The sequence below is a fragment of the Molothrus ater genome, chromosome 27 (assembly GCF_012460135.2).
Source record: "Molothrus ater isolate BHLD 08-10-18 breed brown headed cowbird chromosome 27, BPBGC_Mater_1.1, whole genome shotgun sequence".
NCBI lineage: Eukaryota > Metazoa > Chordata > Aves > Passeriformes > Icteridae > Molothrus > Molothrus ater.
Window position 1 is genome coordinate 3,796,635 of NC_050504.2, and position 12,881 is coordinate 3,809,515.

Here is a 12,881-nt window from a genome sequence, read left to right on the forward strand (position 1 = left end):
GAGATGGAATTGGCTGGCAGATTTCTCAGCTACCTTTGTTAAAGCAGCTTGGATGGTTAAAAAATAACAATTCGAAGAGACTTGGAGACTGATGTGAGAGGCTGTGTGCTGGGGTGCTCTGTAGGTTTCCAGCTGTTTCCAGCTGTGTGTGAGATGCAGGAACGTGGCACTGCAGAGAAGTGCGAGCGCTCCCTGCACGCTGCGAGGATGAGCAGCGAGTCAAAGATCAGCTCAGTTACAGACACTCCCTCTCCCTTCTCTGACCACCTTTCATCCTCCCATGTCCCCTCCATTCGTTTCCCTTTCTCTTTTTGTTTTCTTCCTCCTCCCCTCTCTTTTCTTGCATCCATCCACCCCCAGGAAGGGCAGCCCGAGGAGGCCCAGGGCAGCACGAACGCGCAGGCGCTCGAGGCAGCAGCGGCTGCAACAGTGAGTGCACTTCAAACTCGCCTGATGCATTGCAGATGGGAGTTGGCTTTGTGTCTGGTTCTTATCAAAGGAGCATGGAATGTATCTGAATTTCATAAGGGAATGGCAAGTGCACCTTTAGGGTGAAAAACCACTTTCTCTTGGAAAGAGCAAAGTTTAGCCAAATTGATACATTCTGGATGAACACCCAGGCTGGAGGATGGTAGTTGTGCGTGCACAGAGACACTTCCTTGCAGGAGTGCTGCTGAATCCAAGCTGCAGAGCAGCACAGGATTTCCTGCTACACATCCCCCCCATGTTAAAGTCCCTTTTTTTCTTCTGCTTATCTATTTGTTTAAGACAGATCAGGATTCTTCTCAGTGCAGCATTTCTGTTTGCATTACATGTCCCCAAACACACAGTGATGTGATGGCCTCCAGCAACTCCATGTCAGTAATCATTGGATTTGTGACACATCTGTCCTGTACACACTTTGACCTAAAATTATTATGGAATGGTTGTGCACAAAAAAAAACACTTCTTGTTGGCAGTTGTTTTGACTTACATGTTTCTAAGTTTACAGAGGGCTCTTTGCTGCCAAAGCTTTCTGCTGAGGATTGTGGGAGCCCCAGAACTTAGTCCTTTCCCCTATTTCAGCTACCTTTTAGGTCTTTCCCCTGTTTCAGCTACCTTTTAGTTCTGAATCTGCCTGGCTGCCTAGGAGGTGTGAATCTCACTGATTGTGTGAAGCACATCATGCTCTCCAGGTGCCAGCGGTGCTGGGAGGGACATGTCAGCTGCTTCTCTCATGACATTGTGGTCTCCTCACAGAAATGTCAGAAATTAAAATGGATCTTTTGTGCAGGATCCATCCAGCATATGAAATGCATCTCCATCAGGAAGCTGTGAGGGGAGGCCTTGGGTGAAGGGTGCTTAGAAGGATCAAGTAAACAATTGGAGCTGTTGGAGCTGTGTTTAGGTTGGCTGGGTTACAGGGAATGGATATGAGGCGAGTGTGAGGGAAAGGCTGCTCAAGTGCAAGTTCACACGGGCTAGAAATACATAAATAGAATATTGACAGCAGTCACCAGTGACTTGTGGTGTTTCAGAGATACTGAAAATCCTAATAAAGGCATTGTCTTAGTTGTTAATATGGAGGGGAGTTTAAATTTCTTTGTTTTCAGAGCATAGACGCCTACCTGATTTGTTTTTAGAAACCTGGCAGAATCTCTAATTCATACCTGGTGTTTTGAGCATATTTATAATTCAGCCTAAAATAGAAGCAGGCTTCTAAGGACAAAGGAGGTAGAAGCACTCAGAGAAGCTGTTCTGGTCTGTGCAAGCACCAGGTCATGGGACCTTCAGCCTCTTTTGTCTGCATGGGCATCCCTGGACTTCTGCAGTCCAGATGTGGCAAGTCAGGTCACATCCTGTGTCACAGGTGACCCAAGACAGTGCTGAAGCTGGTCACAGGGTTTATTTCAATGTGTGATGTTGTAGTTTGTCTCTCTTGGGGTCAGACTCGGGGTCAGGTGAGATCTGCTCCCACTTTCAGCATTTCAGCTCAGTCTGTGTGTTGTTCTTTCCCCTTTGGAGTCCTGGAGGTGCAGCTGAGGGTCAGATGCTGAATGTCAGAACAAATATCTCTAAAAGGACCTGCTTGCACAGCATAGAGTTTCCAAGCAGGGGAAGATCTGGTTTTCCATGCAGTGTTGGTGTGCCTGAGGCTGGTGGGAGTAAATGTGTGTGTGTGTTTGTGCTCAGCTCCATGACCTGCTCCAGTACCCAGCAGTGCTGTGTCCATGCTGGGCAGGATGTGGGGCCAGCAGATGTCCTCTGAGAGGTGTGCCTTTCATGTCCTCATGGTTGCAGTTACACTGTAGAAATGTACCAAGGATTCACTCAGACAGATTTTTTTTTATTATTATTTTTTCCCCAGCCCCAGCAGGAATCAGCACCTTTCCCATCCAAGCTGGGAAATAGAATTCTACCTGCCTTAATCTGGGCCTTAATATTTAATATTTAATATTTGATATTTAATATTTTTTTTCCTCTGTGAGCTGCTGCTGCACATGGAGTCATGAGAAACCTGCACTTTTGCACTAAAACCCAAACAACACTTTGCTCTTTCTTTTCTGCATGTGTCAGGGCACGCACAACTTTGGTGGGATCCGGGTGGGCAATGGCCCAACAGAGGAGGATGCTGAGATCATTCAACATGACCAGTTATCTACCCATTCTGAGGAGGGGGAAGAGGTAAGCACCTGAGCATCCTCGCTCTCAGGGCACTGCAGGCAGCAGGATGAGCTCACTGGGACTGGATTTATTGTTTCCAGGCTGTTTAAACAGCAGCATTCCCAGTGAAGTGTGTTCTAGCGGTTTTCTCACTCACTGTCTCTTGGTCACTGCCAGGACTCCAGGAAAAAAGCAGCATAATTTGTATATCCTGGGAGACGTGGCTCTGTTTGTCCCCAAGGTGTCACCATCTCGGGTGCACAGCACTACCAGGTGCCACATCTGCTTCTCCCATGCCAGTGGAAATTCAGGGGCTGTACTTCTGCAGCACTGAAATTTTGTTCATATATTCATTTTGGCTGCTGGGGGTAGCGTTCATTACTTCCCTTTCCTCTGGGAGAGGAGAAAACCAGTGGATCTCAGGTAGCTGGGGTTTGTTCTGATGTTTCCTGATGCCTCTGAAGGACTGCAGCAGATCCTGCCTCTGCAGTGCATGGGATGTGTTACTGCTTTCTGTGGCCTGCCTAGGAGGGAATTGCTGAATGTGTTCATGATTCATGTGATCAAAACACTGCACTAAATGTAAATTTGTGTTTTCAAGCCTACAGAGGACGAGGTGGTAAGAGCACAGCAGCTTTGCCTTCATGTGTACCTGGGCCATTTCCCATGGGTGTAAAACGTGCTGAATGGAATTTGTTATGTCACAGCATCTTGTTTTCCAAAAGATCTTGCTGTTTTCATGTTACAGGCCATTTTTAATTCATACACACATACATCCACAGACTTTTAATGACTTCATCTATACAGCTTGTCTGTCTGATCCCCTGTCTGCAGATTGTTCCCAGTTACCTGGGAAACTGTTCAGCTGGAGGTCTGAAACTGAAAAGTTTTCACTTCTGAGCCTCCAAAGAAGCTTTTTTTTATGTTGTGGCTTTCTTAATTCTGTGCTGCAGCAAACTGTTGAAAGAGATTTCTTCCCACAATCTGCCATGTTAAGGATGATGCTGGTTGACCCAGAGAGCAAATGCAGCACAACCAGTCCAGTTTCGTGTAGTTCAAGAAACTGAACTGGCCAGAGGCTCTGTGTAGAAGAGAAGCTCCATTCTGAGAAACTGCTCATTCATAAGCACTTGTAACAAGTATTTAAAAAGTGGGGGGTTAATACTGATGCAGGATTGAGTATAGTTTTCAGCACTAGCAGGTAACCAATTTTACTACCAAAAAAAAATACAAATGGCATGACATCAGACCAGGGCACTGCTGCTGAAAATTGTGCTGGGAGTGGTTTGCTCAGAGCTCTGGTGTGCACAGGCCTGTGTGGAGCAGGGGGAAGGGGAGGGGAATGGGGCTCCTGTTCTGGTGTCTCCCTGAACCTGGGGAAAATGTGGCAGCCCCCAAGGACTGTCCCACAGCAGCCCCAGTGCTCCCACTCCTGGCTCAGTGGTTGCTCTCCCTGGCAGTTGCATTCAGCTTTGAAAGGTCATTGTTTAAACATTTCCCACATTCCCTCCTGCCTCCTGTGTCCAGAGCTGGAACCCTTGGCTGGGGCAGCTTTTAGTGAAGAACTTCACAGCTCATGTTCTGTGGAGAAAGGATTAAGATTTTGACAGCTAATTTAACTGAATTGTTGGAAATATTTATTGCCTTGGATATACTAGAGGAGAATTAAGAGTATAAATAGCTTTGTGTGCATGCCTAGAGCATTAGTCACTGGATGTATTTAAAACATCATGTTCACTTAAATCTGAGCAGTTTCTGAAGCATGGATTAAATCCAAACTGCAGGGAATGCTTTCCCAAGCTGCAGGATAAGAAACTGCCCTACATTGCAGACATCCTTGTAAATTCTTTTATTATTGCAGAAAATTACCAAAGCACAGAGGCTTTGCCAGTGGATGGTACACAGATGTGACTTCTTCAGGGTAGCTTCATGCATTATTTTTGCTTTCAAAAAGGGCAGGTTCATGTCTTGCAGAATGCTCCTCCTGTAGCAGAGGCACACACAGCACAGCTTGGGGCACTGCCTCCCTCCTGCAGGGAGTGCACACCAGCACCACCTTCTGCTGAACAGTCTTTTCCTGGCTAAGCCCGTGGATGAATTTGGAATATCTGACTATAAGAAAACAATATTCACCTCACAGCATTTGTCATTCTGCAAAACCTGTCAAGACAAGTTTCGTTTTTCATTTGTGGCCCTGGCGCGCTAAACCAGGAGAAGACAGTGTCAGTGTGCAGTGTCACACACAGTGTCCCTGGTGACAGCAGCAGTCCCCCTGCCCCTGTCCCCACCCAGCCCATGCCCCCAGCTCCTCTCTCCTCTGTTCCTTTGCAGTTTGACTTTGGGGACACCGTGGTGTACCAGGCCATCCACACCATCGAGTACTGCCTGGGCTGCATCTCCAACACAGCCTCCTACCTGCGCCTCTGGGCCCTCAGCCTGGCCCATGCACGTGAGTGTCCCTCAGGGAGCTGGGCTGGCAGTCTGTCTGTCTGTCTGTCTGTCTGTCTGTCTGTCTGTCTGTCTGTCAGGCCTCCCAGGCCTCCCCTGCCACACTGCCGGGTGTGCATTTATTACTAATCAAAGGTGTCTCCCACGTTGGTGAGGGAGAGAGAATGATGCATCTGATTCCATGGATGTCAGAAGGCTAAATAATTACTTTATTATACTACTACTACTACTACTACTACTATTATTATTATTATTATTATTATTATTATTATTATTATATACATTTATTATTCTGTATTATGTACATTATATAAATTTCTAAACTGAACCTGCCAAGCACTCACTCTGCACACCCTGCACAGAATCTCGTGGCTGTCAGTGACAGTCCTCACACACACACACACCTGGCCCTGACAGGCAGGAAACAAATCACCATCACTGTGGGTTAATAATCTCCATACTGCATTCTACTTTAGCACAAACACAAGCACAGCAAATGAGATAAGAATATTCTTGGGAAGAATTGTGCCTTGCTTTTCTCTGTCAAGAGAAATGTAAGGCTACACACCTGTCCCTGATAAGCCAAGGAAATAAAACACCATCACTGTGAGTGAATAATCTCCATATTGCTGGCACGGCAAGTAAGATAAGAATTGTGTTTTCCCTTTCTCTGAGGTTCAGGGAATGTGAATCTCAGAAATCCTTGGGAAGAATTGTGCCTTGCTTTTCACTGTGAAGAGAAATGTGACAACATGCATTACCCAGGAGCAGTGAGCTCCACACACCAGGGTCTGCACCCACAGCTCTGCTGAATGGGAGGAATGGAGTTAAAATCACAGAATAAAGCAAAGAGCTGTGAGCAAGGACTCTGCCCTGCCCTGTGTAGCAGCTGGAGGCAATGTCCTGACACACTTGGCTGCAAAAGCTCTTGCCCCTGTTCAGTTTCCACCTCATTGTAGCAGGGCTTTGCTTGACTTTAGTTTTTATTTTAGCAGTGAACATCCCCTGTCCTGCTGACCTGATCCTCTCCCCTTTCTCTGCAGAGCTCTCAGAGGTGCTCTGGACCATGGTGATCCACATTGGCCTCAGTGTGAGGAGCCTGGGGGGAGGCTTGGGCCTCTTCTTCATCTTTGCAGCTTTTGCCACGCTGACAGTGGCCATTCTGCTGGTCATGGAGGGGCTCTCAGCCTTCCTGCACGCTCTGCGCTTGCACTGGTGAGTTACTGGCACATCCAGAAACCTGGGGAGCTCCTCATAGCAAGAAAACTGATGTCAGCTGTACTGTGCAGAAATGCCATCTTCCAGAAGGCAGAAAGTCTTAAAAAGGGTCAGAGATTTCAATTCTGTTTGTAGTAAAACACCTCTCCCAGTTGTTGTTTGGAGTTTTATAGCTCTGCTTAGAAATAAGCACTAAAAGATGAAAGCTTAGGGCCTAAAGCTTTGGGACCAGGGGCTGGGGAGGCTCTGCTGGTTGGAGCAGTGTGCTTTGTGGCTTGAAGCAGAACTTTCTTGTTCCATTTCTTGGTCTTTTCCCCTGTTTCCTGTGTTTGTTGTTGTTTGTGTGCAGTAGCCACTGACTGCAGGTTCCTCCTCGTGCTCCTGTTCATTGCTATAAAACCTTGCCCTGGACAGGAGTGGCTCTGCCTTCTGCCCTTGGGGATGGCTGCAAGTTTTTGCTGGTCTTGCTTCAAGAATCTGCTTTTGCAGGCCCTTTCCTGTCATCATTAAGCTCCTGTGTATGCAGCCAGCAAAGCAGAAGGAATTACTCTGCTCCCAAGTATGGAAAATATTCAAGAGTTTTCTCTAATCCATGTTTAAGAGCTCTCATTGTTCCAATTCAGATTCCCTCTTAGTGCACTGATGGGGTCAGAGGAGCAACTGGGAGTACGATTTTGTCAGCCTGAAATGCAGGAGAGTCTGTGCCTCCCTGGGGTTCAGGCTGCTGATTTCCTGGGGCAGGGGGGCTGTGAGAGCAAGGGGAAGCCTCTGAATATCACAAGAAATACTCTTGTCTTGCTTAAATGGGAAGCAAAATTTGGGAGCACTCTCTGAAAGTAACTCTGTAAATGCAAAAGGAAGCAAGTGCCTCTTAAAAAAAAAAATAAAATAAAATCAGCCTTTTTGCACTTTTCCCCTGCTTGTGGGGAAGGAAAGCTTTGGCCTTTTGCCCTCTGCCTTGGCAGCTGGTGAGGTGCAGGCTGGAGGCTCCTGGTCACCTCTCCAAGTGAGCCAAGCTGGGCGTGGGGTGAAGCCATCTTGTGCTGAGGGAGCTGGGGGGCACTCCTGGAAATGGCTGCTGGATGGTGCCTCTGTTTTTCCTGGCATCCAGCCTGAGCCCTGCAGAGCAGTCGCTCCAGAGCTCCTTGCTGGCTGCCCAGAGGTCCCTCATCCTGTCCCTGCTGCCACAGGGACAGCAGGAGCCCCCCAGACCCTGCTGGGCACTGAGAGCAGTCCAGGAGGAGCAGAGGGCAGCAGTGCTGTAACTCCACATCTGCTGGGTTTGCTCTGCAATTCCTTGAGGATTAGAGGATTTCCAGGCCATTTCTAAACAGCAGCAGGGGAACAGCTCTGAGCAGCTGCTCTAGACAGGCTCCATGGAGCAGAAAACACATTTTTGGGGAGGTTCCTGTCTTGTGTTAATCACAAACTGCACCTCCTGATATGGCTCAGACACCTGGAACCAGGTGTGAGCTGGAGATAATGGTTCATATTTCCCTAAAGGGCCTCTGAAAAACCATCTGTGGGTGTGAGTGAAATGGCAAACAGGCAAACCCAGGGCAGCAGCAGTGAGAGCAGGGATCACTCTGCCTGTGCAGGGCAGCTGTGGGACTGGAGTGCTTGACAAAGTCCTGTTTTCCCTAAACATTTGTTTCAAACCTTCAAGCCTTTTCATGCACAGGCTCTGAGAGAAAAATCTGTTCAGGCTCAGAGCCCAAAAAGCAAGTTGAAGGTTCTATTTCAGACTGCAAGTGATCTGCTGAAATGATTTTGAGGTTGCTGGGTGTTGGTTATCAGAGGGAGGCACCTGCAGGGGTTCCAAAGAGCACACTGTTCACATTCCTTTGTGCTCTTGAGCTGAAAACAGGCTGTTCCAATGGCAGGTGCTCCCTTTTTAGGAAGAGTGAAGGAAGAGTGGAGGTCAAATTCAGCTGTCCTGGGAGGACCAGATGGGAATTTCTGGCTGTGAGAGAACCGTCACCTATCAGGAATTTGAGGTGTGGGTGGTTCAGCCTTCCTGGAAAGGAGGAGGAATTGAGAATGTGTTTTACTGGTCAGGGAATTCACAGGTTGTTCCACATGCTGTGCCTGGCAGTCCCAAAATGAGGGAGGTTTATTTTGTGCTTTTTCAGCGTGCATTCTTGGAGCAGGTTGGGCTTTTCTGGGGTGGAGGCAGCCCTCTGGGTTGCTGCCAGGATTGCAGGGTGTGAATTTGGGCTGCACTGCAGCTCTGTGCATGTCTCAGCTGTCATGCTGTCAGCTTCTTTTGCTGTAACCCTTCTGAAGTACATCACCCTTCCGAAATATTCAACCTTTCCATTTATTGCTTTTCAGTGATGTAGTTCCACGTGAACATTCAGATTAAAGCAGTTTCTCCCTTTTTAAGCTACTCACCTGTTCTAATGTGAGCCAGAACAGACTGTGCCCAAAAGAAAAGGTTTGTAACTATTCAGGGAGCTGTTCCTGAGAGGTGTGGGTGCGTTGGAGCTGCATCCCACTCTCGGTCCAGTGGTGGAGTCCAGCTGCTCACCCACCTGCCAGGATTTGATTTTCCTTTGTAAATGCCCTGAGCCAGGAGTCACCTGCAGGATGGAATATCCCAGACACAGATATGGTACCTCTGCTTGTTTTGGGAAGGAGTAACTGCAGCAGCCTCTGCAAAGACACCCCAGTGAGTTCTGTCTGGCACCTTTGAGGTGTGCCTGGTTTACACCTGACCCCAGGCTCTGGCACCTTCAGGGACACAAACACAGAGTGGGAATTTGCAGTTGGACTGGGTGACAGTTGCCTTTTTTGTCTCCTGCTCATGGGACTGTGTGGTGGTGTTTGCAGGGGTCCCAGCATGAGGGAAGAGATGAGAATCTTGACTCCCATGTTTCAGAAGGATGATTTATTATTTTATGATATATATTATAGTAAAAGAAAATTATATACTAAAACTATACTAAAAGAATAGAAGAAAGGATTTCATCAGAAGGCTTGAAAGGAATGGAATGATAATAAAATCTTGTGACTGACCAGAGAGTCTGAGACAGCTGGACTGGGATTGGCCATTAATTAAAAACAACCACATGAGACCAATCAAAGATGCACCTGTTGCATTGCACAGCAGCAGATAATTATTGTTTCTCTTTTCCTCTGAGGTTTCTCAGCTTCTCAGGAGAAAAAATCCTAATGAAAGCATTTTTCATAAAATATGTCTGTGACAGGACTGGGGCTGCCTGGTTTTCCAGTGTCATTACCCTGACTCTGTGTGGTTGGAAAGCATGACAGCCTGACAAACACTGACATTATTAATGCAGAAAGCTGCAGAGAGGCTCTCCTGGAGCACTGGGGCTGCCAGGGGACTCCTGGGCTGTTTGCTGGTAATGCCAGTGTCTGTGAATCCTCTGCAGAGCTTGCACACACAGAGGGCTCAGCAGTAACTGGGGCACGATACAGGCAGTGAGCCTGGCAACAGCAGCGCTTCCTGCTGGGTTCTGGGTGTTCCTGGAGACGCAGAAAACCCCACTCCCCATCCGCACTGATTATTTAAATACACTTTTCTGGCTAGTTTTCTAACCTTAGAGCAGCCTCTCTCTCTCGGTGTCAGGCCTTCAGTTGTAGCCAGTTGTAATGGAATGTCCAAAGGGAGGGTTTGGATGCTGAGGCCAGCTGGAATTGTGAATCATCAGGGTTAACATGTCAGTCACAGTGAGCTTGGGTGACTCACAGATCTCAACCCTCTGCCTCTCATTTCCCTTTGCTTACAGAACAGTTACTTAGTCACAGGATACTTATGGAGATTATCAGGGTTCCTGAAAAACTGGAGCATGTTGGCAAGGAGCCCTTCCTCCCACATGGAAAATCCTGCTCATCCTGGGGATTCCTTGGCCTGGGAGGCAGCAGAAGATACAGGCTGAAGCTGGTTTTCCTGAGCATTTCCCTCTTGGTCTCTGTGGGGAAATCACTTTTTTGCTAGCTGAATCCAGCAGCTCTGGAGTTTGCCATGGTTCCCCATTTGGGGAAAAATAATTCCAGTTTGTCTTTTTTTTCTTAAAAAAAACCCCTTCTCCTGAACTGTGTTAAAGGCTCCCCAGTTTGCTGTCATTTTTCTGTCTGCAGGGACTTGGTGCAGTGGAAAGTGTCTGTGAAGCCTGGGCTTGTTTTTGCTGGGAATCAGGGGGATTAGCTTTCCCTGTCCCTGTTTGGCTGTGGCTGACTATTGGGCAGTTCTCTGGAATAATTCTTTTTTTACTGCAGTTCATTAGGGGCAGCAGCAAATGGGGCTGAGCTAACGCTGGGCTGGAGCCGGCGGGCACGTCCCAGTGTAAATGTGCTGCAGGGAATCAACAGAAATGCCTGTGGGGAGCCTGAGCTCAGTGTCACATGGCTGGGGCTTCATTGTGCTAATGCAAAAGGGAACTTCAGCAGCTGCTGTAGAAAATGCTGTCTCTGCTCCCCGTGCTTCCTGGGGCACTGCGGTCAAGGCCAGCCTTCTGCTCCTCATTTTTTTTTTGTCATTTGTGCCATTTTTTGTCCCTGAGGGTGGGATTGAAGTCTCTGGGCAGCTCCACACGTAGATGGGGGGGTTGTGCCAAAAGATACATTATGTTATAATACCTCTTTTTTTTCTCTTTAAAGCTTTTTTAATCAGTAATCCTACTTTTAATGGAGTAGGATTACTACTCCCTACTTCTAATTGTTCAATTTAGAGCTGCCTTCCTAATGAGTAATCACTCTTCTGTCTCTTGCAGGATTGAATTCCAGAACAAGTTCTACACTGGCACTGGGTTCAAGTTTCTCCCTTTCTCCTTTGACATCATCCGTGAGGGGAGGTTTGATGACTGAGGCCCCCCCACTCCAGCAGTGTTAAATGTTGTGTGTGTGAGACCCCAGCACCAAGGGTATGGCTGTCCCCTCCTCGTGTGTGTGTGTAGTGACAATAATTTATTGTGCAGCACCCCTGAGCGTTACCATGGCACCCCAAAGCCAAAAGCTTTGACGTTCAGGGGTAACAACACTGGATCACAGAAACTTTTGGTTCTTTAAGTTTACTCCCAAAGGTACCAAGTGCATGAGGTGTCTGTTTGGTGTGCAGTCGTGTGCTCCCTGTGTTGTGCTTTCCTTGGCAGCTGATCAGGGCAGAAAAGAAATGGCAGCTGTGCTGAGGGGACAAAAGAGCTCATGGAGAAAAGGTCCAAGGAGCAAAGAGTGAGGGCTGTTCCCCCTCTCATTGCTGGAGGCAGTGGTGAGGAGCCCTCATGCACTTGGGACTCAGCTGCCTGACGGTGGCCTGGGGCAGGATGGGGAGGGATGAGCCTTGGTGCAGACTGTCACTGGCCACTGGCAGTGACATTTCTTGGGCTTTTTGGTTTGAAACCAAAGCCCTCGAGGCACATCAGATAGTGCCTGTGTGTGCTTGGCATGGCTGGAGGCAGCTTTTGCTCAGGTGGGTGTACCAGTGACTCACATTGTCCTGTGCACTCTCTGGGAGCCCTTTCAGGGAGAGCAGTGGCCCCATCTTGCCAAAACAGCCCCATGGCAGGGGGGTCTCTGTGGTGTGTCCCTGCATTAGCTGTTGCTTTCTTTCCTGTCTGAGCTGTCAGTATTTCCTTGCACTCCTCGACTCGATGTAGCTGTAGCAGCAGTGGGTGTGTCAGTGCTGTGTGTGACTGTCGTGTTCCATTCCTGCAGTGGAGCTGGGTGTTCGTGTAAGAACAGATTAGAACAATAACAAGACTCATTAACCTGGAAGCAAGGAGGACATGTCTCAAGGTGCCAGGCTGCTTAAAATTAGGTGAGAAGGTTATGTGTACTGCAGTACTGTGCAGTGGGGCACAGGGAGCCTTGGTGCTGAACCTGGGCAGGCCCTGGGCACTGGGGGATGTGCTGGGCATTCACAGAGGTGTCTGCAGACTGAAGGGTCAAATCAAAGCGTGGCTGCAGGTGGAGCTTTGACACTGGTCCTGCTGTGTTCTGCTGCCTGGATGAAACACGTTGCTGTCACTGTATAAATTAAATGAACTCCACAACAAACACACTGTGGCCTGTTTTCTGCTGAGGGGCTCAGGGGCAGCCCCTCATCCCTGGCCTACCCTGAGCACAGAGCTGCTGGGGACAGCTGGGACCTCAGGCATTTCTGTCCAGGATCTGTCACCTCCCTGACCAGAACCACGGGGTGGGCAGGGCTGGTTTGTACAGCGAGACCAGCGTGACCCTGGGCTGTGATGCCTCTGTGCTTATCCTGAGCAAAGGCTGGGCCGGGGCCGTTTATCCTGGGGCCTCCTGCCCTCCCTGATAGACCCAAAAAAAGTTAAACAAGTTTTCTTGTTTAACCCGGGTGCTGTGGGTACCATTGCACAGGCAATACAGTGGGGGTAACACGCTCTGCGTGCCCGGGGCTGTGCCCTGCTCCTGCTTCCCCCGCTCCCCGAGGGCTGTGTTTGCTCAGCCCCTTCCTGCCGGACAGGGTATTTATTTATTTCCACGTGTGCAAGAGCAGCGGAAGGGAGGGTTCTGCAGGGGTTTGGCCATGGTGTGGCTCACTGTGTGTTTCCCATGTCCCGATCTCCCCGGGAGGGCGAGGAGCC

General features: G+C 48.6%; 1 protein-coding gene across 9 annotated transcripts in view; it reads left to right on the top strand.

Moving 5' to 3' along the window:
- ATP6V0A1 (ATPase H+ transporting V0 subunit a1) overlaps positions 1-12,327 on the top strand; it is a 30,572-nt gene extending 18,245 nt beyond the window's left edge. For 3 of the 9 annotated variants that reach the window (XM_054517398.1, XM_054517399.1, XM_036399153.2), the window contains exons 18-23: positions 361-429; positions 2,557-2,664; positions 3,245-3,262; positions 4,975-5,092; positions 6,135-6,306; positions 11,046-12,327. In XM_054517398.1, the coding sequence (XP_054373373.1) occupies positions 361-429; positions 2,557-2,664; positions 3,245-3,262; positions 4,975-5,092; positions 6,135-6,306; positions 11,046-11,139 (579 nt within the window). In that variant the 3' untranslated portion in view covers positions 11,140-12,327. The remainder of the gene's footprint in view (positions 1-360; positions 430-2,556; positions 2,665-3,244; positions 3,263-4,974; positions 5,093-6,134; positions 6,307-11,045) is intronic. The other 6 variants (XM_054517401.1, XM_036399150.2, XM_054517402.1 and 3 more) reach the window with 4 other exon arrangements.
- The last annotated feature ends 554 nt before the right edge of the window (positions 12,328-12,881 follow it).